At 32.3% G+C, this 24,029-nt stretch overlaps 1 protein-coding gene across 1 annotated transcript in view; it reads left to right on the top strand.

Annotated features, from left to right (window-relative positions):
- Positions 1-24,029, top strand: part of LOC143190961 (protein phosphatase Slingshot) — a 376,206-nt gene that overhangs the window by 25,695 nt on the left and 326,482 nt on the right. Inside the window, exon 2 of the mRNA XM_076395580.1 lies at positions 20,671-20,726. Within this exon, the coding sequence (XP_076251695.1) occupies positions 20,671-20,726 (56 nt within the window). The remainder of the gene's footprint in view (positions 1-20,670; positions 20,727-24,029) is intronic.

Here is a 24,029-nt window from a genome sequence, read left to right as displayed (position 1 = left end):
TAAAGAAGAGATATTTCTGATTGGAACAAGGTTCTGTTTGAAATTCATTAGCAGTAAGAGTGCGTAAGGCATGAATTGTTAATTGTTAATTGTTGTTCATTGTAATGAGCGTTTCTTCGATAGTTGTTCGATGTCCAAAAGTCACCTAAAAAATGTTTTGACATAATTATGCAGGTATTTAGAGTTCTTGTGGAAGTGTTTTTCTTCACGATGCTAACCCCCAATAAAAGAGATTCCCCACAGATTGGGGAATTCCCCACAAATTGGCAACGCTATATATATATATATATATATATATATATATATATATATATTTATTCTCTATTCGAAATATTCTTAAAAAGGGGTAAAGTTTCTTTTCCTCCGAACCTCGGTCCTCGGCATTAAGCTTACCGACTGGCAAGTGACCAACTTATAAATCATGCCAGAAGACATCCGGTCTTACCCAGCCTGGTTTCTGGCGTGATTGGGATCATTTTCCTTGTCGGATTTTACACTCTTGCCTAGAACATTCACAAATATTAAACAATCACAAACATAAATTTACGACCATGCCCCAGCAGGATTCGAACCCGCGGCTATCGCAACAGTAGGAGGACCGTCCTGTTGCCTTTACCACTGCGCCACCAAGCCGGCCATTTTGGACATTTATTTTGCATACTAGGGTTTCGTAATAAAAAAGAATAAACATATTGGATTTTCATTATCAATATGTAATTCTTAGTAGAAAAGTTAAGGTTGTTTTCTTTAGTTTTTCTTTGATTGGTTTATTTAGTTTTATGAGATAGTTTAATTGGATTATAGATAGATAACTATGGAATGTTAAACGAAGTAAAATTTGTAAATTTTTATATTAAAACAAGGAGTATATGAATATGAGTATATGAATTTTTAAATTATTCTTTGATTTTAACATGTATATTAGAACACTAACGAAAATAATTGGGCACTTTATATTTTACCATTCTTAATGGTCAATAAATACGCCAAATAATGAGTGATAATATTTTATGTGTGATAATAAAATCAGGTAGGGTAATGCATTTACTAAACCGTTTCCGGAAGCGTTATAAAAACTAACTTCAATTGATAGGTTCCTTGAGGGTCAATATAAATTTAATTATTGTGGTATAACTTTCTTGGGGTAATAAAATGATCGAAAACCCTCGACGTTGAATAAGGTACACAAAGGGCGCCATGTAGACGATGACGCTCTTTGGCATATTTTCCATGAAAGCTAAAACGTCCGAAGACGCCAGACCGAAACTCCCTGAGGTCTCCCTCGTAAAATTGAAGGGTATAAAAGCTATCGAAGTGGTGTTATATAAGACGTTTTATTTTCGTCTTCCATTAGAGCTATGGCCATACTTCGGGTTATGTAATTTTCATTTAATTTTTGTTTATCACTTTTTTATTAGTAGTAACACACACGCGCACAGACGGCGATAGGGCGGTCCTCCTGCTGTTGCGATAGTCGTGGTTTCGAATCCTGCTGTAGGATTGGCCCTAAATTTAGGTTTATGATTGTTTAACATTTGTGATTGTCTTTAGGCAAGAGTGCAAAGTCCCACCAGTATAATGATCACAGTTACGCCAGTAGCCAGGGTGGATTAGACCCGGACCGGAAGTCGGGTAAGCTAATGCCGATGATTGTTGTTCGGCGCCCACGTTAAGCTGTGTGTCCAGGTCTACTAGATAAACCCTAGTTGGTAAAAAGGAGACTTTAACATGTTAAATTAAAAAAACTCAAAATTATAAACAAAAATACAAAAACTATTGTCACCGTTTAAAATGCGTACCAAAGCACAAGGCAAAAAGAGATGAATCCGGCCCTCTGTTGCTTCTAAATCAGATACAAGCATGGTCTCAAGTCTCCGTCTTCAAATTGTTGAAATAATAAGTGATGTGTGTTTGTTTCTACTCTGTCACTATTGTTGTATGAGAATGTTTTAAGAACCAAAGAGTTTTCTAAATGGTTGCTTAACATAGGAAACGCAACTATTTGAGAAAAATGATGCAAGATAACTATTTCAGACTATGGCATTGGATGTCAAATTGAATATCAAAATAATGACTGCATTGTCTTTCTGGAAGGAAAGGCAATACAAATTAACAATAAAAAAAACAATTATTAATTGAAAAATGGAAACTGGAAAAATTAACAATGATTAAAGAAATCTATACTAAAATCCCGCGGATTTTACCTAACAAATGGAAGAATCTTACAGGAATCTTACAGCACGGTGGTTGAAGAACTTTGATATTTAAGGCTATATTACTAATAAACTATTGCCTTAGCACTCGGAAAATGTCTGAAATCATTATGATTTTCAAATTAGCGAGAAAGTCAGAAAGCGTCTCCTCCTATCGTCTTATAAATCTGTTACTTAGAATTTAAGAAACTATACATCAAGGAACTCAAAATAATCACAGAAGAAATAAATATTATTCCATAGCATCAATTTGTTTTCGTTAATAAATACGAAACAATAGAACAGGTTCGCAGATTGGTCAACTAAATAAATAAAAACTACATTTCTCGATATTTTAACAATGAGCGGCATACATATAAATCGTATTTAATAGACAGTTTATTGAGAAACAGTATCCAGTATATAGGTGTTTAGCAGAGCAGTACCCTTGTTACACCATTATTACACCTCATGTGCATCGACTTCAAGAAACATCCAATTTCATTTTAACAAAATCGACTGGTGGTTGAAAACGTGCTGCATAAAGGCGTATTAAGGCACATTCAGCTTCCGTCCCTCAATAAATATTATTAATTATGAACTCCCGTAAGCAGAGAATGTTAAATATTTGGAAATTTATTCGGATCGGCGTTTAATTTGTGAACCATATGTATTGACTTATAGGGCGTAAATCGTATTATCTCAGCGCTCTAACATGAAAAATATTTATTTCTATGTATTTTGTCTTCGATTTTAAATTTACTATGTTGAAACATTTGGAACTATTCACTATAGTTTCTCTAATTTAAGTCAGCTTTATCCATATAAGTTTATATAGCACACTTTAAAGTAATAAAGTATAATAATTAAGTAATAAAAAGAAAACGATGTATATCGATACAAAATCGCTTATATTTCAAGGTTATATTGCTAATAGATACCCGATCTTACAATATAATGTTTTATATCAACATTTTAGTATAATTTATTACTGGTTTTACATAATAACTATTTGAATCCAAGAAAAAGTATTCTTAGATTATATATTAATCAGTAAAGTAATCTTATATATTTGTGTTATATTTATAAAAAAGGCAGTTATGTCAGAATTTTCTTGAAATCTATCGTAACTGTGATGCTACAAATGAAAACGAAATCTAGAAAGTGTTCTAGTTACTTTTGTCGTGTTAATAACTGCCGTAACAATTAAGCACGATGTTATGAATGATATAAACAAATTAAGATTGAAACAGTGGACGAAAACAAGAATAAATCTTTTAATAAAGTTATTCAAGATATCCAAATGTATTGTCATGTTTAATTAGCATTGAGAATTAATAAACTGATGGTAACACCTTGAAATTAGGTGGTGGTGAAAGTTTGAACATAATATTATACAATTTGTCGGTTGGTAATTATTTAAAGGTGGCCAATTTAAAAACAGCCAATTACGGATATTCATCGAGTCACTGTTTTCATTGAACATTCTATGTTATATAATAAATCAAGGTTTCCATTGTTTTTCGATAGAGTTTGTCGATTTTTGAAGCAATCTTATTTCGACTCGCTTATTGTTCGACTTGTACATTAGTCATGGTGATTTCGTATCTTTCAAATACATTTATAAATAATTACATAGTCTAATATTAAAATTCATTGGAAATATGTGTAATTTTAAAGACTAATGATTTTTTAATTTCATTTTCTATAAAGTGGAAGTTTCGTACTTGCTGAGATGAATGTGATACGTCAACCAGATTATCTGTTATTTTTTGAGTTTTTTCGCATCACTAGTGTTTCGTGGATTTTCAAGAATTTAAGGAGGATTGAGAGATAGTGTCTTGTTTTGGGCAACCATCGAGAATTTGAAGGAAATAACTATAAATATGTTCCTTGATTACAATATAGGAATTGTTTTTAGAGCTTTGTTCTCAACAGGTCGGAAGTAAATAAATAATTTTATTTTGTCGTATTGAAGCTTTTAATAATTCTTGACCTGATTATCAGTATGTATAATGCACTATCGTATAACTAAAAATAACAGATCAATACCGGGTATATAGCCCGTCAAATAAAACAGCCAATGCACGTTATAGATGACGTTAAATATGTTGTCAGTTGCAATTTGTAAAAATGTAAAATTCGTATTAAACCCGTAGCGGATTTTTCCTTCTCATTTTATACTAGTTAAAAAGAGATAGATAGCTATGTGACGCGTTGGATATGTAACTCTGCCTAAAAAATTCTTTAAAACATTAGTGATAATAATTAGAGGTTATATACCGGCAAATTCTACATTACGCAGCATCATTGCGGCGTGTTGACGTCATACATTTTGATGGCGTGCATTAGCTATTTTATTGGAAGGGGTTATAGATATTTGAACACCAAATATCATGTGTATATAAACAAGGACGGAGTTGTATTGCTAGTTCTATTTGTCTGCGTAGAAATGACTCTGACCTAAAAGAACACTTATAGAAATAGATTTTATCAATGTTTTTCCTTATAAGGCCAAAAATGTATGCCTAAAGATCTGTAAAAGAGGACTGACTGACATAGTAGCAGGCCATCTACTAACTAAAGATCATCCGACTGTCTCGCGCTTAACGATTTTTACCGATATGTTTGTCTATTTTTGAAGAGATTCGTTTAATGGTACCAGTTATCTTAAGGGTAGGATGAAAGTGCTTTAAATGGGGTTGAAGGATATGTTGCGTTTTCGTGAAGCCACACATATAGTAAAGGGGAAGTTGTGTAGCCGTCAGAGCACCTGGTTCATTTAAACGAACCGGAATAGTGCGTTTAAAAAATGCGCATCGTTTCGGATTGAAAGGTAGTCCTTTAGGTGTACTAGGGTAATAAATCTAATTTAGATCCACAAATGCAGGTCGTTTTAAAATTTTGTAAAATGTGGCTTTATAATTGGAATATGGAGCTTATTTTTTTCTTATCCATCTTCTTTCTGGGTCTTGTATTGGTACCTAGCCTTTAAAAAAAGAAGCAAATTTTAAAATATGTTTTATGTTATAATACATTTTTAAAGTATAATCGTGATAATTTATCATAGCCTTCTCAGTAGTATAAGTTAAGTATAAGTTATGAAATGTGAAACGGTTTAAAACACTGTAACTTTTTTTTAGATATTTTTTTTTCTATATTAAGATATTTTTCTTAATTAAATGTGAATGCTTTTGTTTTTTATTGTCTGTGTTTTAGTGTTTTTTTAAAGTTGTCATTTTCAAATATGTTGATCTGTTTTGATATGTTGTATATGTTTTGATGACATGTTTCCTTAGTTTTTAAGAATTGCTTTATAGTTGATAACAAAGATGCAGGGTCATGACTTTATCTGAATTTCCTTTTAATTCCATGATTTTATTCCTTTTTCTAAACCAAGTATTATTGCCGCTTGATTGACAGATTGTTTATTATTTTAGGATTAATTATATGTTAGTCTTACAGCATAGTTATAAATGATGTGATAATTTTAAAATATATTGAATGATATGTGATCATAAAATGATTTAAGTTTGAGTTTATACATAATCACCGAAATTTTTGGAAATTTGCCTATCAATATTATCAAGAGATTCGGAATTGGAAAACACCCATACTAAAGTGTAAATGAAATTAAAATATATAAAATAACTAATATTTAATTAGATTATTATTAAATTTTAGCGGGTAAAGGCTTCAAACCATTGATGCCAGTTGATCTAATAAAAAACCCTTTTTGTCATTGTTTTGATCTTCCGCTCATTTATCCATATAGTAAAAGTATCGAGTATTAAAGTATAAAATCGGTTAAGAAGTTTAATAGTTCACATACATTATGGTTTATCCAATGATAAGCTGTAGTTTTGGTATCTCACTCTCACATCCTGTTTTGCTCGGACACTGTTACATAAGTTCATAATATAGGGCTTCTTCAGTCTGTGGACGATATGTTATCCACCTAGTAGCTACAGAGCCTCTCGGTTTTAGTGGAGGAGTAGCGAGGGCTGGTGTTAGCCTGCGAACCTTTTATTTTTCCTTTTACCGTAGGGATTTTCTAGGTTTTAAGTTTCCATTGCGTACATACTAAGGTTCGTTCACTGTTTTACGCAATGCATTGTCCTGAAATATTTGAATGTTTCTTATGATGCTGTCACATATGTTGCATTGGATACAATCCCACAGTTTGTATACCTTATATTAATTTTAGTATTGGACTAAAAATCATAATAAATCAATGTAGATTTCTGTATGTTACTTGCAGCTCGGCTAATATATTTTTAATATCAGTATCGGCATTTAAAAAAGTAGATAAGTAAGTAGATTATATCCTTTATACATCGTATGATACATTATTAAGCAATTGGCCTTATGCCTTATCTGCATTTTGTTTTCTTAACGTGTCAACTTGCGTGATCCGAAATAGAGAAGAAAGTCGTAGTAATATGACCTCAAAATTAAACAAAGGAATATTTTTAGTGGGGAATGACGTACCCCTTGACAACGCATAACGCAAGATTTATTCTGCATGTTCGAGTTAATGACCCGTAATAAAGATCGCCTCTTTTATGGCCTTTGATGGTAATGTCGCATTTTCTACCAAAAAAAAAAGACGGTGAAAACAGTCGTTCTACGCTTTATTTTGTTAGATGATTTGTTTTCATGCAGATTGAGACAGAACGGTTTAATGTATTTTATTGTATTGCCTTTCTTCGGAGAAAGATAATTACAAGTTCAAAGACCATTATTATACCCAATGCGAGTTCGAGGAGAACGGATACAAGATTAATTATATGTGATTTTTTCTCATGGATAAGTATTGCAATAAGTTGACATTAATAGGTTGTCCGTTTTTTTTTGCTAACTGTTGCTATTACGAGGTGTATTCTTTATATGTTAAGTATATTTTATAATATAATATGTAATTTACAATAGATAGCAAATCTTATGTTAACCAGATTGGTAGCCTCAATGACCAAGAGGACAGGATATGGTCATTTTACTCATAATATCGAATTCTGTACTTATTAGATACTTATATACATTTTGATCAGCCATATCTATTGGTGAAAATGCGTAAGTATCAATATATCAATATGAACAATTCTTAAACAACGTAACCTAACTATTTTGACATTTATCTGTATAAAATAATAGTTTCTCATTTAGTATCGTTGAGTTAATACTCGTATGCAAACGTTAATTACAGGTCAATTGAAATGTCCCCGACCTACTATAGTAAAACACATTTTTTTGGCAAGAATTATTTTTATTATTTAACATAATTCCTTTCAACGGTTATACACTAATTATAGCGACTCTCAAACTCAAACTCAAACAATTCGAAGCCCGATTCATGGATTTTTGCCATCGTTTTCACTGACCTGTGACACGGTGCATTATCTTGGTGAAGCAGCACTTTCTTTTTCTTTAAATTCGGCCGTTTTTCTGCGATTTCGTCCTTCAAACGGCCCAATAACGCTATGTAATAGTCCCTGTTGATGGTCCTTCCTTTTTCAAGGTAGTCAATGAAAATTATTCTATGCGCATCCCAAAATACAGACGCCATAACCTTGCCAGCCGACTATTGCGTTTTTCCACGCTTTGGAGCGGGTTCATCATATGCAGCCTACTCGGATGATTGTCGATTGGATTTCGGAGTGAAATGATGGAGCCATGTTTCATCCATTGTTAGATATCGACGCAAGAACTCGGGTTTATTACGCTTGATCATCTTCGAACACTGCTCCGAATCATCAGCTTGTCGTTGTTGTTGGTCAAAAGTGAGCTCCCGTGGCACCCACTTTGCGCAGAGCTTTCTCATAGCTAAATATTCGTGAATGATATGATGTACACATTCAGTTGATGTTGTTGAGTGTCTTCTATTTCATTCAGTTTCAATTTATGGTCATTCAGAATCATTTTGTAGATTTTTAAAATGTTTTCGTCGGTAAGAACCTCTTTTGGGCGTTCACTACGTTTACCGTCTTCGGTGCTCATTTCACCACGTCTAAACTTAGCATACCAATCCTTGATGGTTGATTTTCTTGGAGCAGTGTCCGAAAACTCGGCATCAAGCCAAGTTTTTGCTTTAACTGTATTTTTTCCCTTCAAAAAGCAATATTTTATCAACATGCGAAATTCCTTTTTATCCATTTTTTCACAATAACAAAAGTTGCTTCACTCAAAATGCTATAATTCACAAACTAATGATCCGATAATGATGATATTGTCAAATTTGTACACGCATCTTTTGAGGCTTAGGGCTAATTAAAAACATATGGATTTTAATTCTAGTACCGACATGTATCTGTCAAGCCGGGGGCTTTTCAATTGACCTGTTAATGGATGGCCCGAAATTGCATTGTTTTTGTTGTTTTATTCGAAAAATTCTGTTACTAACAGTAAAACGCTTTAAAATACTATAGCGACAATGCTCCATCATATCCCAATTTTCGATGTAAAAGCGTCAGGTCATTTAAAAATGTCATGTCAATGACATGGCAAACAACGGTCTGGCGAACCAAAATTTTTCAAGGCAATGGATGGCAAGGCTTATCGGACAAAAGCAAAGTTCAAACTTCCAAAGGACTTTCAGTCAGTTAGCTTAGCAGTTGATGAATCAACTATTTATAGTTGTTCCCATGCGATGGAAATATCCAAAACGAAAGAAAATGGTTATCATACGAGTTGACTGTACTAAAATTGCTATTTCGAACAATTTCAACATTACGGTTTCACAGCTTGTCAGGCAAAAAATTTGCAATTTTTTGGCGTATTATGACTAAAATTGAAGAGTGGATCTACTACGACAATCCTCACCGTAGAATGTCATGGGTTATTTACATCGTCACCGAAGCGGAATATTCATGTCCATAAGATCTTGCTATATATATAGTGGGATTGGCAAGATGTAATGTATTAGGAGCTGCTAAAACTGAATAAAACTGTTACTACGGATGTTTACTGATGTCTATTGAACAAATTTAACAACGTATTGTTGCAAAATATGTCAGCAATAGCGAGTGACAGGCATTGACTTGTCTGTTACTCTTGCATGACAATACTACGATATGGTGTCTGCTGATTACCACTTCATCGGGTCGTTGTAATATGGCAACATCGTTCTTTTGGTACGGTATCGTCATGTTGCTAGAAAAATGAGAAGAATATTAATTGATTCATTGATTAGCAGATTGAAAGAGTCAGAAAGAATGATGCTTGAAAGCTACATATAATTTTTTAAAAAATGTAATTGATATAAAAGTAATGCTGAAATGTATAAAATACTTGCAAAAAATACTATTCCGTTCAATCCGAATGAGATTATCATGTGTTTGTGCCGAACAATAATAAACGAAAAATAGGACGAACAACAGATTTTTAAGTAAATTATTATTTATTATTATTATTATTATTATTATTTATTATTTTTAAATAATTAAGACAAATCTCTGATGGACACTCTTCTTCGGAAAAGATTTCGTAAAGGTTTCTTTTGAAATTGATTCAATTTCTTGTTGAATCTTCAGCTTAATTTTTTGCAATAGTGGACGTTTGACTGTCACAGAGTAAAGACGTGTCCGGAGAGATGGTCAGTGAAACGAAATAAAAGTGCAACATCTGTGTCACAAATGCCGCGTTAAGAAAAAGTTTAACAATAACATTTTAAAGACTTTGTTTAAAATAAAAAGTGAGTGTGCGATCGGAAAAAAAAGGTCAGTACTGTAGAAAATACATGCAAAATGCCATAAAACGTTAACGGTCGAAAACTCAACATCTGGACCACAAATGCAGCGTGGGATAATTTGAAAAATAAAAATAACAGTATTATTTCAACAATACGTAAAACAATATGGAGAAGAATACAGCACAAAGAAATATCCATAAAAAAAATTCCATAAAATGGAAATATCGACATCAGGCGTATCACATGGTGCAGTTTAGAATCTAGAGAACACAACTAGAACCCAGAACGAACGGGCGCTTTACAATGCGTGGTTGAACGAAAAGTCGTCTCGGGAGAGCCTTGAAATTGCATTAGCCAATGTGCAAAAACAAATAAATGACCTCCAGCTACAAGTAAATAAACAAAGCTCTGAATGCAAGGACTAAACAACGATTAACCACCAAGCCAACAAAAGTAGTCCAATTCTAACATATGAAAGAGATGAAAAAGAATTGCAGAAAGAAGTAGGCTTGACATTGGTTAAAAATTAAAAAAGGAAAGCAAATAATTCCTCAGGATCTTCACCGCAGCAATTAACAATAAAACAAAACAATTAACAAAATAAAGAAATTAGAATGCCCAGGCCACTCCCAATTATCGTAAGTAATGTTACCGACTTTGACTTGCTTTACGAAAGACTGTGGCCCAACTATATAGTATTCAAAGCAACGGTACTAAACAATGGACAAATAAAATTGAACACCAAATGTCGTACAATTTTCATGAAAATTATAGATAGTCTAGAATTGCTGAAACTACAATGGCACTCTTATGAAGACAAACAAACCAGAGACATCAAAGTTATAGCAAGAGGGAAAAACTGAAAAAAATATCGCAGAACTAAACCAAAATTGGCTTAAATGCTTAAATGCGACAAATATTTTAATAAAAGAAAAGACCAAGAATAACAAAGGAGAAATTTCAGTGCACAAGAAGCCATTACCCCTATTTATGTTAGCATTTGAACATGATACGTACGCAAAAGCCATTTTTGGTATTAAAAGAATTTTAGAGGTCGAAAGAAGAACCGAACCTCTTAAAAAATCGAACTTAATACCGCAATGCAAAAGATGTCAATTGCATGGGCACACACAGAAATTCTGCAGAATAAAACCTAGATGTGTAAAATGTTCAAGCAAACATATCACCACAAAGTGTAGAAAACCCAAAGAAGCTAAGGCGAAATGTGCAAACTGTAATGAAGCACATCCGGCAAGTTATAGAGGATGTGTAGTTGCTAAAACACTACAAGAGAGTAGAAATAGAGTAGCTCAAGTTAAATCTCAAGAAATAATAATGGTTGATAAGAAACAACCGAAAATATAACTAAGTTAATGGTGAAATGACTTATGCCCAAAGTATCAGTCAAAATAACCAAAGGGGCAGAACAAAAGGAAGATGACGCGACCACCAACTAATTGCTACTTAAACTAATAGGAAAGCTAGACAGACAGGAAAAAATTATCGAATATTTTTTGGAAAGAATTGAAAAACATTAGGCCTGTGGCTCCAAAAACCAGAAATAGCAAATAAAGATATCTGAATAGCAATTTGGAATGCTAATAGAATCCAGCAACATCACGCTACCCTACAAGTTTTCCTAGATATGTAAAACATAGATATTTGCCTAATATCAGAAACCCATTTGACAAAAGAATCCTTTATAAAATTTAGAGGATATACATTCTATCATACCATACATTCAGTTGACACCGCAAGAGGAGGAAGTGCAATAATAATAAAAAAGAATATTTCCCACCATCAAGAACCCGGGCTCGGTACAGCAGAAAATCAGGTAGCAGCAGTAACTGTTAAATCAAGCAGATACTGGGTTACAATAGCCGCAATTTATTATTCTTCAAGATACAATCAAAAAAAGGAATATTATTTGAATGTCCTAAGCAACCTGGGAGAAAAATTTATAATTGAAGGTGATATCAATGCAAAAATACAAGATAGGGATCCAGTATGACAACAACTAAAGGCAATGAACAGCATAAAGCAGCTGCTGAACTAAGATGTCGTTACATGTCAACTAGAAAACTAACTTATTGGCCGACTGATCAAGAGAAAACCCCAGACCTGTTAAATTTCTTCATACTAAGAAACATAACATTCAACTATATAAAAGTTGCCGAAACTTTTGTGCTAAGTTCAGATCATACGCTAGCGATTTTGACGTTGAGCGAAAATATAATAAGAAAAGAAATAAACCCAACGTTGACAAATAAGAGAACAGACTATGAATGATTTGCTGAAGAATTGAACAAACGAATTCAACTAAATGTATGCCTCAAGACAAGTGAACAATTAAATTTTGAACCAGAAAAATTCGTAATTCGTAGATGGTCAACAAGCTGTTTGGAATAATACTCCAGGAATTAAAAGCACAATTAAAGAAATTAATTATCCAAAAGAAGTGAAGGAAATGGTAGCTGAAAAACGGGAATTACGAAAAAAATGGCAATAAAACAGAACACCTGAACATAAAAATAGTTTAAACAATATAACTGAAAATAAGACTGAAAAGGGAAATACTGGAAATTAAAAACAAAACCATAAATGACTATCTGAGAAATTTAACAGATGATAAAGAAACTGACTATTCACTCTGAAAAGCCACAAAATATCTAAAGCGCTCATGTGTACACAATCCACCTATAACAGACCTATGTGGGAATTGGACCTACGTGACAATCACCAAAAAGCAGAAGCATTTGCTGAATATCTAAAAAAACTTTCAAACCAAACGAAACTAATATTGAATGTAATTTGTTGTACATAGAAGTTGAAAATTCGATGATTGAATTAGTCACGCCGAAAGAGCTAACTAAAGTTATTAAAACTGACATTAACCCCAGGAAATCACCAAGATACGATTTAATAACATTAGAATTTCTTCAAGAACAACCAAGGAAGGGAATTATAAAAACTCATGAACTTGATCAATACAGCATTTAGATTAAAACATGTCCCAGGCATTTGGAAGATGACGGAAATTATAATGATCCCAAAACCTGGGAAGTCACCAAACGATATAAAAGCCTATAGACCTATATCACTGCTGCCAGTAATATCTAAGGTTTTTGAAAAACTCCTGTTGAAAATAATAAAACCGATCATAGAGAGAAAAAATCTAATACCAACACAGCAGTTTGGGTTTATTAACAAGCATTCAACAATTGACCACTTCTATAGAATAACAGATGTTATTGAAAAAGCCTACGAAAGTATAAAAGTATGCTCAGCTATATTCTTAGATGTAGCACAAGCCTTCGATAACGTTTGGCATGAAGGCCTTGTTCATAAACTATAGAAAATGTTACCAAAACAACACAGCGAACTATTAAAGTCGTACATTACAACCAGAATGTTTAGAGTCAAACAAGAAGAAGCTTGCTCTACAATAAAAGAAGCTAAAGCAGGTGTACCACAAGGAAGTGTACTGGGACTGATGCTTTATCTACTCTACACTTGTGGTATACCACAAATGGAGAATATTACGATGGCTACATTTGCTGATGATACTGCGATTATAGCCATCGGAGACAATAGTGAAGAAGCCTCACGAAAATTACAACAGGCAAGTGGCAATATAAATAATTGGACACAAGCTTGGAAAATAAGAATTAATGAAAGTAAGTCCTGAGAGGTATTGTGGGTGCACCCAAATACTATAGAACTGATTACCTATATCGAGACCTTCAGATAGCCACAGTCAGTTAAGAAATGAAGAGAATTGCAAGGGGGCATTAGGAAAGACTCCATTTTCATGAGAATAATGAAGTATTGAAGCTTTTGGATACCACCCGAACAGGACACAGACTCAAAAGAATCAAACCATCTGTTCTTGTTTAGTGTTGTGTAGTGAGGTGCATATAATAAAAAATACAGCAGTGACATGTATAAACATTATTTCGCCAGAGATAGGGCCGATGGGTCCTCCTAGTTATATACCTAGATTTAAGTTATCATAAAGACAAATTGTATGTTAGACGGAAACGACTAGCAATAAGGTAATAATTAAATAATAATAATAATAAAAAAATTGCAATTCTCTTGTTGTAAGCTTTTGATTCTTGCAATTTCCTTGAGAATATTCTCGAACTTGCTGAATAATTTTGTTGGTGTATCTAACTCTTTTGGGGCTTTGAGGTCATGCTGTTTTTCTCGAATTTTCTACTTAATTAAATTAGTGTTTGGGCATTTTATTTTGGATATATGACACTTTATTAATAAAAACTGCTTTAACATTAAGAGATGTATATTTACTTAAGGCACAACATATTTTTAGCATTTTTAACTGACTTATTTGTTGTTAATATTAATTGACCTGAAAATGTCCATAAATGTCCATCCGATTTTAATTTTTCGACACAGATCCTACATATGCTTCGAACAGCTGTTTTAAAAACATAACTTACTATAATAAGCGAAGATTTTACGCACTAACGACAGATGCTTCAATTTAAAAAAATGACCTTAAGCAACGTGGCTTTTAGTAAACTATGCTAAAGTCATAACATTGTATTATTTTATAATCCCAAAACAGTGGGGCAGATGTTGCAAAGCTGGAACAAAGTATTTTATTTTTATTACATTATCTAGCCATTGTGGTTTACATTTTTTACATCAGCTCTTTAATTGTGCGCTTTGATGGAATTATTTTTAATACTGATTCACACATAATATGGATTCATTTCGAAATACTGATATAAAAAATTAGTCACTTAGTTAAATGATCGCCAACATTAAAATTCGGAATCTTGCACCATTTTAGAAAAGAGAACATTCTTGCAGTAATCTGGTTTCCTCGAACGCCGATTCCAGTTTTTTTAGTTTTCCAATGTTGTACTATATTGTTGTGATTAAATTGTTGTGATTAATAGTTGCTAATGACCTACAGACCTTACATTATTAAAACTAATTCGTTGACATTATACATTTTTAGAATGAATAGAATGTAATAGATATATAAAATTGTTGAAAACATATTTGCTGTATTCAATAAAGGACTCTTTTGGAAACGGGTCATCAAGAGATATTTTTTATTTGTTTGTGAAATGCTATATTTTATTTTGTAAAAGTTTAATTCTTTTTATACTTCTATGTTATCGTATTTGCTCTTTTGGATCTTTGGTATAAAGCTGGCATGACAAAATACTTAAAAAAAGAAAACATTATATATAACAGGTCAATTGAAAAGTCCGCGGCCTGCCATATTAAAACATTTTGGCAAAATTATTTTTTTTTATTCAACATAATTCTCTTCAAGGGTTATACACTGATTATAATTGCTACCCTCTTAACTTTTCGATGCCATTTTTGTATTACGTTTTGTCCTTTGCTTCAAAATAGGTCTTACTTTCGGCGATCGCCTCTTCATTCGACGAAAATGTTTTCCCATCGAGCATTTTTTTGAGATCTGAGAACAGGAAATTGTCAGTGGGGGGCAGATCTGGAGAATATGGTGGATGAGGAAGAATTTCGAAGTCTAATTCATGGATTTTTGCCATCGTGTTCACTGACTTGTGACACGGTGTATTGTCTTGGTGAAACAGCACTTTCGTTTTCTTTAAATGCGGCCGTTTTTCGGCGATTTCGTCCTTCAAATGGTATAATAACGCTATGTAATAGTCGCTGTTGATGGTCCTTCCTTTTTCAAGATAGTCAATGAAAATTATTTCATGCGTATCCCAAAATACAGACGCCATAACCTTGCCAGCCGACCGTTGCGTTTTCCCACGCTTTGGAGCGGCTTCATGGTGTGCAGTCCACTCGGATGACTGTCGATTGGACTTCGGAGTGAAATGATGGAGTTATGTTTCATCCATTGTCACATATCGACGCAAAAACATCATCACGGCATCCGTGTTAATTGAGAGAGATGTAATTATTTTGTCAGTTGCTAACGACTGGAACTCATGTGTTCGTAGAATACTTGGGTACTAGATTTTTTATTAGTAGTAATTATTCTGGAATGCATAAACGCTTCTTTAGATGGGAATCAAGCTTTTGACGTTGCTTCAAACATTTCTCTGTTAACTCGACTGTATCAACTTTCATATAGTTATAGAGTACGTTTTGTGTTTGTTTGGAAGTAACGCAACTGTTGAAAGAGTTCTTTTTCTAGGTATTTAAAAGATACATTCTTAATTTTCACATAAAACTCATTTTCGTTTTGAAAGCTGCATTATCAACACGTTGAATTTGAGACATGTTATAGTAGAGAATTTATCGTATTATATACATTTGGATTGAAAGTGCAATCAAAATGATCTTTTTGCAAGACAGTTTTTTATATCGTAGAATAAACCAACATTTTTTGATTGCTAGTTTATGTTTATGTAAGTCGATGTTGTGCACTACTCCATAGGTAGTCCTTGTTACAGTAATATATATTTTTTGATTACATCTTTGATAGATATACTTAGTACAATCTTAATTATAAATTAATTTATTACTACATTTCATTTGTACTTGGATTAATGGACAAGCAAGATGAGTGCGAGATAAATAAATCAATATGTATTCCTCAATTATAAAATTATAATAACTTAAGCTATAGTTTACACTAAAGCTATAGATTTTATATAAGTTGATATGGTTTGGTTCGCTTCAATCTCCTGATTGCCTGCGCGTTGTCGAGTAGTTATAATGCTTCCACGTTAGTGTGATTTAGTAATCTTCTTTCGTGTTTTAAGGCGATATCTTGGATAACTTCACAAATCCATTTGATTTCCAGGTCGTCGTGCAGTTCTTCGTTGGTTACGTAGCGATAGACATTGGTAATTAATCGAGGAATTTTGTTTTGGCAGCGTTGGATGACTAGTTGATTTGAATTTTTAGTGCAACCCCATATTTGCACCCCATAGGTCCAAATTGGCTTTATGATTGTCTGATAAATCAATTTCGTTGATTTTAGATCAAGTTGAGAGTATCCTCCGACTAACCAGTATAGTTGTTTAATTTTGGTTCTAATGTGTTTTGCCTTTTGTCTAACGTGATGTGTGTTACAGTAATATACTTAAAAATTAATAGAGCCTTGGCATAAATCGTCATCCTTCAAAATTAGTTCATAATGTTAATATTTATTCTTATAATACCTAATTTGGTCATAAACCAAGTGTATCAAAAATCTATCAGACGGTTAAGACCTCATTATGCATGTATACATAATTGTGCATGTCCCACATTTATATAATTTAAGAACAATTCAGAAAGATCGTAATGGGGCGATACAAGGTTTTACGCTGTATAATTAGATTATTGGAACAGGTATGGCTATTATTAAAATCGATTTATTGATCAGATGCAAACAGAAATGAGAGAAAAAAGGTCGTTATTAAAATTAGGCGCGGTTTCTATTCGCAATTTGCGGGGAATGTCGCCGAGCTGGATTTTTAGGTGCAACTGTATATTATTATTGTTGCTTTTTTGTTCTAAGCGTGAAACGGTTATTGCTAATTAGAGCAAATGCGCATGTTGATATTTTACTTGTTTTTTTTGTTTGGATTCTGTTCGTGCTATCTTACTGCTGCAACTTAATATTCACATAATTTAGCGTTTTTTTTCTCGTGTTTATTTACACCCAAGAAATTTTAGGTGGTCAAATAGTTTATTAAACACTTCAAAATTTATTGAAATTGTCATTTCGATATTTTTTGTACGTGTCAGTTTCGCGTGTGAGAAAATAATGGTCAAAAAAGAGCTTTCGCTACTTAATATACTTAAAATATTTAATACTTAAAACAATGGATTATATTAACTTAAAAAGTGTAATATTCACAATAACATAAACTAACAGGTAGTATCCTAAGATGCCCCAGTACAACTTCGAAAAGAATCGAACGTTTAGACGGTTATAGATATACCCTAAACCTAACGATATATATTTATTATTTATCTATTTTGTCTCTTATCTGGTAACTAGCATAAAAACGTCATAACATAAAAAAAGAAAAAGGGTTTACCTTTCAATTGTCACTATTCTCCCTTCTGGAGAGTGTCATTAATCGGCAGACGCCCAGCTCAGGCAGAGTCTGAATGGAAAATCAACCTCCTCGATCTACCTCTGAGGATGGCAATAATGCGGACAATAATGTCAAACAATAAGGTCGAGACAAGTCGCGTGGTATACACTTATAATGATTTATAGCATATATTATATGTGGGTTGAATGCTACTGACTAATTTTTAAAAACACTGGCAATGAAACTTCATATAATTTTGTAACATATACAAAAAAATGAGTTACGAACAAAAAAAATCTAAATTAATATAACTGTTTGGGTTCGGTACCAACTTCAAGGTGATTAGTTGGTAGTAGTTAAAATAATATTGTAAATGAATAAATAGGTTTAGGTATGTATTAAGCTAAATTGTGTGTATATATTAGAATATAAAATACGTGTAGTAGATAGGTTAAATAAGGTTTTTATATCAATATCAAGAGTATAAATACTTGGGTTTTATAGGTCTACGTGTATAGTAATTATCCGTAATAGAGTAACTGGCCCATAAAAAATTATTTCAATAGTATTATATTGAAAACTGTGTCAGTATATTAGAATAAATCGTTACTAAATAATCACATTAAGACTACATTTCACCAAGTTAATTTATTCTAGTATATTATTTCTTGTGTCATTTCGCAATAGGCTATGTTAATTTTAATATAAAGAGACGTGAGTGTGAATATATTTCTTCGTTATATGTGGCTGTTGATCTGTTATAATGTTAACCTTTTTATTAAGAATTTCTACATGTAACTAAGTGACTAAGTGAAAGATATTTTTTATAACTTGATTGATTGAAGGTTGTTCAGATTAATAAGTTGATTTTTTGAAAATTTCACCGGAAAAAGTTGTCGGATTATGGATTTTTCCACTTTCTCGGCGTCCTGCAGAAAGTTGGCTTGCAATTTCGACAGGAAATTGGCTACTAGAGGGATACCAGCTTTCCTGCGTGAAAACCATGGTGTTTTTAGGATTATATACAGCCACTTTATGTTGTTTATGTTGTCTAGATAAGTTATATTATGTCATTCTTCGTACGGATTTTTACCTTTTATATTCATTGTCTGAATATCGAATTTTGGAGATATGGATAACGTTAAAGATCGATTATTATTGCTTGAATTTTAGCTAGCTATACTTCCGGTTTCCAGAATGTTACAGTTGAGATAGTTCCTTCCTGTAACGGAGGTCTGACGAAGTAATATGCTATAATACGTTATTCCTTAGGCGGTTGGCCATATAGACAATCAATAAATCCAGCGCAAGAATGGCTCCTTGTGTTTTTATGAATCTTTCTTATGTTGATGAGTCTTGGATTTAAGTGTTGGTTGATTGTGAAAAATTCAGCATTCATTTTAAATAATAATTTTTTATTTTATCAACGTCTCTATTTAAAATATGTTCAAAGGAAACTAATGTATTATATATATCATAACTGATAATTGATCAAAAACAAAGTTGGATCAGCAAACAAAATTATCCTACAACGTTTTAGTATAATAATAATAAGATAAACTATATGCAATTATAGTTTATGATTAGATTTTAAAATTATCTAACATATTGTTATTGTTGTGCAATCCTTAATACCGGAAAATAATAGATTATTTCGAGTGAACCTATCAACTTTAGATTTTTTATTCGAAGAAACCTGTTCCCTTTATTATTATAATTTTTTCAATTTTCTTGTTAATTAGTTTATAATTTTAAATAACAAAACTTCTACGTTAAAATAATTTTAAAAAAGTAATAATAATCAGCTTTTACCGAAACAATTATTCATACAATATTATTAGCTACTGTAAGAACTTCCATGGTTTATGAAAATATTTATTAAATTTTGGTATTTTCTGTTAGAATACCAAGAAATATTAATACCGAATATATACCTTGAATTTTTTATTGGCAAAATATACTGACAACATATTAATATTGATTATATTATTTAGCAATATTTTAATTATATATATATATATATATATATATATATATATATATATATATATATATATAATTTTTAGCTATTTGGCCAAGATTTTGTTTGGAACACAAAGTTTAATACAAATTCTCTTCGACAATTTTTGGTTCATTACAATATTTTCTGTTATTGCCAATAATGTCTTGCACTTTCTTACAATATTTTTTACAATAGCAATGTTATCAAACTAAAAACTAACAATATATTATCAAAAACCACTTATGGATGATTTAATAATTAATTAATAAACTCATCTCTTACTAAACGAAGTATTATATCATTTTTGTACTTGCAGTTGTTTTTAAAGTAATTGTTCTTTATTAAAATAATCATAATTAATTTAATTTCAATTTATTATTTTGTGATTATACCACATTAATAAGTAAGATCTTTTAAAAAAACGTTATTTTCCAGAACATATTTTATTAACATTGGTTCATAAATCTTGTCATTGACTTAAAGGTCTATTGTTGTAAAAAATAACTGTTTGTATAACGATTAAGTGGGAGCCGATGTATTGTTTTCTCCTTGTTTCTATTTATAAATATATAAATATACTAATTTTAGCAAATAAAACATTTAGAAAACATGGAATATTGGTTTTTAATGCAAATTGTATGATAATAAATATGTAAATAATTAAACGTTCAGTTTTATATTAATATTTAATTAAATAGGGTTATGTGTCGTTAATATATAATAAATTCACATATATATTTTATCAATATATCGAAAGTTATTGTTTTTTTTTTCCAGGATTTGGATAACTCGGAGCTTCAAGGCAACCCCGATGCGAATCGGACTCCAAAAAGGTAATTATCTAACCGATTTAATGAGTTTCGTTAAATATTCCAAGAATTAAATTCCTTTTCTCCCTTAATTCTCATCGTTCGGCGTTAAACAAGGGCTTCGTAGCCTGTTCACTAAGTGTTGTGCATAATTTTTTTGTAAATAAGGACGGAACCAGATAGAAAGGGGGTTGTTTTAGGGGATGGTCAGGCTGTGTTCATTCATTTGTCAGGGGATTGTGCGAGACAAAGCGCATTACACCCAGATCCGAAGTATTAAAGGATCAAAGGGTTGATTGATGGACTGTGGGGAGAAGATATTAGCATTTTTGATATATTCGAATATATTGCGATTATAACAGGGCTAGTGTCGGCGATAACGGTTTTCGACATAATGTTGCGCTCGTTTCGATTCGGCCTGCTTGATTATATGTTTTAATATATAAAATTATAATGGAATTATTGGGAAATATAGGTTTCGGTTCAGCATTATGGATTTTTTATGAGGAAATTTCATTATATTTTCCTTTTTATCCTGTTATACGCTTGATGGGAGTATATTATTATCGTACAATCCCTACAATATATTATCATTCTATGACTTCTATTATATAACACATCACTAAGTTTCTGGTCTGACACATGGATGTCGTCATTGCTGACAAAGCAATATTTTAGTAAGCTTTTGATATTTTTTAAATAACATATAAATGAAAGCTTCTTGCGCTGATCAGGCATTGTTTCTTTACTGTTGAAGTAAAATAGTGTCTTAATAAGCGTTCTAGAGACTCGTTATCATCATCATTATCATGACTCCATAACCGGCCATTGGGTTGTGTCTAATTCTCAACCAATATATTTAGCAATCGGCTGCGGACAATGTTGGTCATGTCTTTCGGTTCGCTGTATCTTTCATTCAAAAGTTCGATTTCATTACAGAAATCTTTGAGGAATTCGTTTAGTTTTCATTTGACATATATGTTCCTCAATTGAGCATCTTAAACGAATGACTTCATTTTTAATACCATCTCGGTGCGAAAGAGGTTAATGATTTGCCTTGAGCATTTAATTTGTAAAACCTCAAGCTTACAAGTGTCAGACTAACAGTGTTCAAGTCTCGGAGCTATACAAATGGATTGATCAGATAAACGCTCAGAAGACGCGGATTTTAGTCTTGTTGTCATTTGCCCTCTCTTCGTAACACATCACCTTAGAGAAGCAAAAGGTCCAGTAGCTTGATCGATTCGGCTTATAACTTCGGCGGTAGGTGCCATTTTTCCAAATAATTGAACAGCTGTACGTGCTCTAACTGGACCACATTCAGCTTTACAGTAACAAACGCTTCGTCAGAAGTCATTTATATTTTATATAGTTATTTGTAATTCTACTTCTTTTATTTTAATCATACAGCACATAGGGTTGTGCCTTGCTGGCACTCACGCATATAAACCGTTTTGTTTGAATTTTCCATTTTGCACAGATGTGGCTGAATTCCGTTGATATAGTGTAGAATCTCCATTTTTAATTCCTAAGGAATTAACACATAGACATTTGATTTCAAATAGCCCTATAAACAGAAATCAAGTGATGCTAAATCGTATTATCTAGAAATTAAATTGTTTTAGACTAAAAAATAACTTTTTAAAATTAGACTGTATGAGACTACTTTTCAATTCCATCTTCTCAACGTTCTGTAATTTAAGCGTTACAATACATTGCAATAACTTTAAAATTTAATCTCGCGGAAATATGCCTGTCTATAATCAATTGTAAAAATCAGGATAGTCATGTGACATACCGTGAGATTAAGGTATCCTTGAGAATAGTATAAGAAGCGTCAATCATTTGGTCATAAAAAAAAACTTAATTTGATTAATGCTGAAAAAATGGCGCTTGATGCAAGCAAATGGTTAAAAAATATGTTCACTGTATGCCTTTGAGTCCGACAAAAAAGAGAAATCGATTGTATGGGTCTTCTAAGATGAGATAACCCCAACAAAAGTTGTTCATAGCCGGCAAGGGGAAGTGGGAAAGTATCGTGTGAAGTGCATTGATCTTCCGGTCTTGCATTGACGGTCCATCTTAAATTAATAACTTCATTTGTAGCACTATTTCTCGGAGAAATTTATGTAAAATAATCATATTTGAAAGATCTTAAGGCTACAGATGTGAGATTTTTTTGGAGCTATACAGAATGATTGGCATGATAAGCGTTCAAAAGAGACGGATTTTGGTCTTGCATCTTTCACACGAACCATCTTAGAGTAACACAAACAACATCTTGTCAGATACGGCTTATTGCTTCAGCAGTAGATGTCATTTTCTTCTCCTGTTTTGCCGATACCTTTGCACGAACAGTGTCTCGTTGATATTTACCATAGCAAGCGATCCATAATTTATCGATATTATGCTCTTTTACATTAATTCTCAAGCCATATAGTTCTGCTCTGCGAACTATGTTATGAAAAAGGCTTGAAGTCTCCCTTCCGGACTTGATCATTTCTGTCGTACCTTGTTTGGCTTTAGTGGTTTCATCACACTTTACTTATTTTATTGTCCTTCGCAATTCGTCGTTATTATTGGCTGGTTATCAGGATTTAACGTTTCTGGAATCTCAATTAGCGGGGAAGTTGCTAAACACTGTGGTGGGTCATTCTCCTCTCCACTCAATTTTTACTAATACTAAATTTTCAGCTGTCAAACTATTTTTTTGTCACCATTCTACTGCAAAATGATGATAAATTTAAATCATAAAATTTCTAGACATCCTTTAGATGGCGTCTTGTTTTGTCAAACGGTGGACAAATTTGTTTGTACATATGATATATTATACCCGTTAATAAATAATTGTCCATGCTAACGTTTAATAAGGTAATTTGTTTATAGAATAGCTTTTTCATCACCTTGCCAGAGTTATTTTTATATTCCGTCTGAAAGCGATGTAAGAAATGCTAATTGTTTATTTCGCACCATACCACGTCATAAAACATAGAACTAAGTACACTATGTATTACTTGAAAGTGCGTCGTTGCATATATCAGTCATCTAACAATGCATGTTGCAAGTATAATAACAAACCCGATCTGGTAACCTCAAGCGGACCTAGTTCACGTACCATTCCGAGTGCATTTTCTTTTCACTGGTTTATGAAAAAAATATGAGGTGTCAGCGTTTCCTCAATTTGAACGAATTTATAGTTGGTAGTAGTTATGTAAAAATGTATGTCAGCGATGTGTAACAGTGTTATTGTTGCAGTATGCATTTTAAATATTAATAATTTACTTAGAAATTTTTAGAAATTACGATTTATTATATGTAACTGTTTTA

This window comes from Rhynchophorus ferrugineus, unplaced genomic scaffold (genome assembly GCF_030347505.1).
Source record: "Rhynchophorus ferrugineus isolate W39M unplaced genomic scaffold, kcgeb_rfMv2 rfM2, whole genome shotgun sequence".
NCBI lineage: Eukaryota > Metazoa > Arthropoda > Insecta > Coleoptera > Curculionidae > Rhynchophorus > Rhynchophorus ferrugineus.
This window is presented reverse-complemented; position numbering and strand designations above follow the sequence as displayed.